Source organism: Corythoichthys intestinalis, chromosome 21 (genome assembly GCF_030265065.1).
Source record: "Corythoichthys intestinalis isolate RoL2023-P3 chromosome 21, ASM3026506v1, whole genome shotgun sequence".
NCBI classification, from domain to species: domain Eukaryota; kingdom Metazoa; phylum Chordata; class Actinopteri; order Syngnathiformes; family Syngnathidae; genus Corythoichthys; species Corythoichthys intestinalis.
This window is the reverse complement of record NC_080415.1, coordinates 38,910,388-38,913,784: the sequence shown is the minus strand read 5'-3', so window position 1 is coordinate 38,913,784 and position 3,397 is coordinate 38,910,388. Positions and strand designations below refer to the sequence as shown.

Below are 3,397 nucleotides of genomic sequence, written 5' to 3'. Positions count from 1 at the left end.
AACCATCTTAAGTACATTTCGCACTGCATCGTCAATTCGTCATTTCAGCAAAGTATTAGTACAGATACTAGACTGAAAATGCATAAGCTGCACTACAATATTTCAGGGCAAGATTGATGTCAACCAAGTAAAATGCTGTATCAGTCCATGCAAAAATGGCAACTATATAACCAAATCTCTTCTCAGAGAGCATTTGACATTAGAGTCAACATGTTTAAGGGTCACAAGGAAAGGAAAATTATGACTTTAAAAGGTTTTATTTTGAACATTTTACAGGATTCTTTTTTTTTTTTTTTTACAGGATTTTTCTTGAACAGTTGATCAATAGGTTTCTATAAACATTCACTGATAAAAAGACAATTCATTATTCTCCAGTCGGTCACTTTGGAAGCCCTTGCCGCTTGCGTTGTAGCCCGGCAGGTCATCATTGCGCTGACCCTCGCCACTCGTGTTGTAGCCTTGCTGCTGGCCCTTGCCGCTCACATTGTAGACTGGCAGGTCATCACTGTGATGGCCCTTGCTGCTTGCGTTGTAGCGCTGCTGCTGGTGGTGGTGGTGGTCGTCGTTGTGCTGGCCCTTGCTGCTCGTGTTGTAGCCCGGCAGGTCATCGTTTTGCTGGCCCATGCTTAAGTTGTAGCTCTGCTGCTTGTGGTGGTGGTGGTCATTGTGCTGGCCCTTGCCGCTCACGTTGTAGCGCTGCTGCTGGTCGTTGTGCTGGCCCTTGCTGCTCGCGTTGTAGCCCGGAAGGTCATCGTTTTGCTGGCCCTTACTGCTCACATTGTAGAGTGGCAGATCATCATTGTGCTGGGCTTTGCTGCTCGCGTTGTAGCCCGGCAGGTCATCGTTTTGCTGGCCCTTGCTCAAGTTGTAGCTCTGCTGCTGCTGGTGGTGGTGGTCATCTTTGTGCTGGCCCTTGCTGCTGTCATTGTAGCTTGGCTGCTGGTCGTGACTGAAGGCATTCTGGTGACTTTTGGCACCATGATTGGTTTTTCCTTCCATTTCCACTTTGGTTAATGGGTTAATATGGAAAAAAAAAAAAAAAAAAAGTCACAGTAAATTACAATGAATCATTGTCAGTGGCGCCACCAGGGGGTGGCCGTGTAAATTTGTTGGCCACCCCGCTTGCCAGTATATCGTTAGACTGTTGTAGCATCAGTTACGCATTTCATCCCAAATGAATGCATTTACAGTGATAGCTCACGAACTTTTCGCCTCAAGAACATTAAATTCGCGAGCATATAGTCTCTGCTGACGAACTAGTTTTCGGCGGACGAACCAAACCACGCGGTCGAACAGCGCCACGAGAAGCTGACGCACGCTCACGGCGTCCCAGTTCGTCCCCTCCCTTTCGTTGAGTGCGGACGTGGTTTGTGTTTGATAGACATTTTGGACCACATTGAGTGTACTTTTGCTATTATGGGACCGAAAAAGACCCCACCACAGGCTAGTGTTAAGCCTAAGAAGACATTAAAGAAAATACGGTATATTTTTGTGTAGTTTTAAGGCTTATTTAGTAGAAAATTATGTTTTATGGGGACCTGGGAACGGATTATTCTCATTTTAATGGTTTCTTAAGGGAAATAAATGTTTGGAAGACGAACTTTTCGCCTTACACACACTTTCTGGGAACCAATTATGTTCGTGAGCTGAGGTATCACTGTATTTTGTTTTGTTAAAAATGTACACCTTATGCCTAATATATTCATAACAACAAAACAATTGTTGTGGAACTCAAAATGTTGACTGGACAGGTATCGACTATGCACATGAAATTAGTAACATCAAATATTACGCAATACACCAAAGTATTTCAGTAGGCGTGTCTTTAAGTCTTTCTGATAGTTTTCCCCGGACCTTTTTACTGCAATAATATAATAAAAACCTGAACTTATGGCCTTTAATTTTGGTGTGCCACCCCAAGATTTTAGTGGCCCCCATCTGGCCACCCCTATGAAAAATTTCTGGAGGAGCCACTGATCATTGTTAAAAATGGTGGTCACCCCCCCCCAATATGCATATGGCAGCAGATAACCAAATTCATCTACTTAGGAGCAGGGCCGGCCCAGGCCATTTGGGGGCCCTAAGCAAAATAATGCCAAGGGGCCCATATTTTTTGTCACAGTGTACTGTGAAACCCATATATACAATCCAACCCATACGTCCATATTTTGTATATTAATCAGCTTTTTCGTTTCTCTGCTCCAGAAGGATAAATTCTCTTCGACATATTCGTGCATCTATTTTTCAAGCAAGTTTGAGCACCAATCATTGCAAAGCAGGTTCAATGTCACTCCCCAGGTTGCCAGATTGTAAAGACAAGAAAATGGATGTTTGCACCGATAAACGGCAATGCGCGACACATTATTCACGATGCTCTATTAACAACGTATAAAATGAGGTTGCCAGATTGGGGCTGTTAGTGGTCAGGGGCCCTAAGCAGCTGCATAGTTTGCGTATAGGCTGGGCCGGCCTTGCTTAGGAGTTCAAAGCTACATTTGCATAAAAATTGAACCAAATTTCTCCTCATTGCAATTCAAGACAAGTACATGTTAAAACGATTTGAAAACATACCACAGCTCAAATGTCTGGGGAAAGACGACTACCAAAAAGCTGAAGTCACAGCAAATTTTTCACCTTCTTTAGACTGATGTTTCAACATGGAATCCAAAATGTGGAGAAGCTCAAAAGCCCCCCTCAGTGAATCATCAGCAAGAAACAAATCTATAGAAAATAAAGCAATCGTCAGCAAACAAATTGAATTCATTCTTCACATAAGTGCTCACCTTCCACTTGTGTTGCTTCAGCTGGAGTGGGTCCAAAATATAGGCCTAATTCTACCATCAAGATGGCCTGCACCAGAGCAACCAAGAGCCATACAGCAGCCATGGCTTCAGTGGGAGTTATGAAGAACACGGTCCACGTGATGTTTTATAGCAGGCGACCAGTGAAAACAGCTGATGTTAATTGGCACCACTTAGAATCAGTCTTACAGCGAATGGCAGCGATCCCAAAACCTTGGTTAGATGGCAATCTCAAGTACAATAATTGTGGGTTTTTTTTTTGTTTATTTGATGTTGCAAAGCACCCCCCCCCCCCCCCCCCACACACACACACACACACATATACAGTGCCGGCAAGCAATTCTGTCAGATAAATGTTCAATTTCTTCCAGAAAAATGATTCCAATTACAAATGCATTGGTAGAAATATCTTCATTTTGCTTGCAATGAAAAAAAACATTAAATCATTATCATTTTACTAGGGCTGTCAAACAGGGCCAGCCCAGCCTATACACAGACTATGCAGCTGCTTAAGGCCCCTGAACCCTATGGGGGCCCCAATCTGGCAATTGTTTAATTTATGTTCTGTTCTGTTTACTACAGTTTGCTTTATTTGG

General features: G+C 43.3%; 1 protein-coding gene across 3 annotated transcripts; it reads right to left on the bottom strand.

Moving 5' to 3' along the window:
• Window positions 1-305: 305 nt before the first annotated feature.
• Window positions 306-2,945, bottom strand: LOC130909783 (sex-determining region Y protein-like). 3 transcript variants are annotated; one of them, XM_057826633.1, is made up of 3 exons: window positions 2,784-2,943; window positions 2,635-2,721; window positions 311-1,004 (listed from the first exon to the last, which is right to left on the bottom strand). In XM_057826633.1, the coding sequence occupies exons 1-3, from the start codon at window positions 2,884-2,886 to the stop codon at window positions 343-345; spliced, it is 852 nt and encodes a 283-aa protein (XP_057682616.1). In that variant the 5' UTR covers window positions 2,887-2,943; the 3' UTR covers window positions 311-342. The 3 variants fall into 3 exon arrangements, with proteins under 3 accessions (XP_057682617.1, XP_057682618.1, XP_057682616.1); XM_057826634.1 differs by lacking the exon at window positions 2,635-2,721 and having other exon boundaries at window positions 306-1,004; window positions 2,784-2,945; XM_057826635.1 differs by lacking the exon at window positions 2,784-2,943 and having other exon boundaries at window positions 309-1,004; window positions 2,572-2,720.
• Window positions 2,946-3,397: the final 452 nt, after the last annotated feature.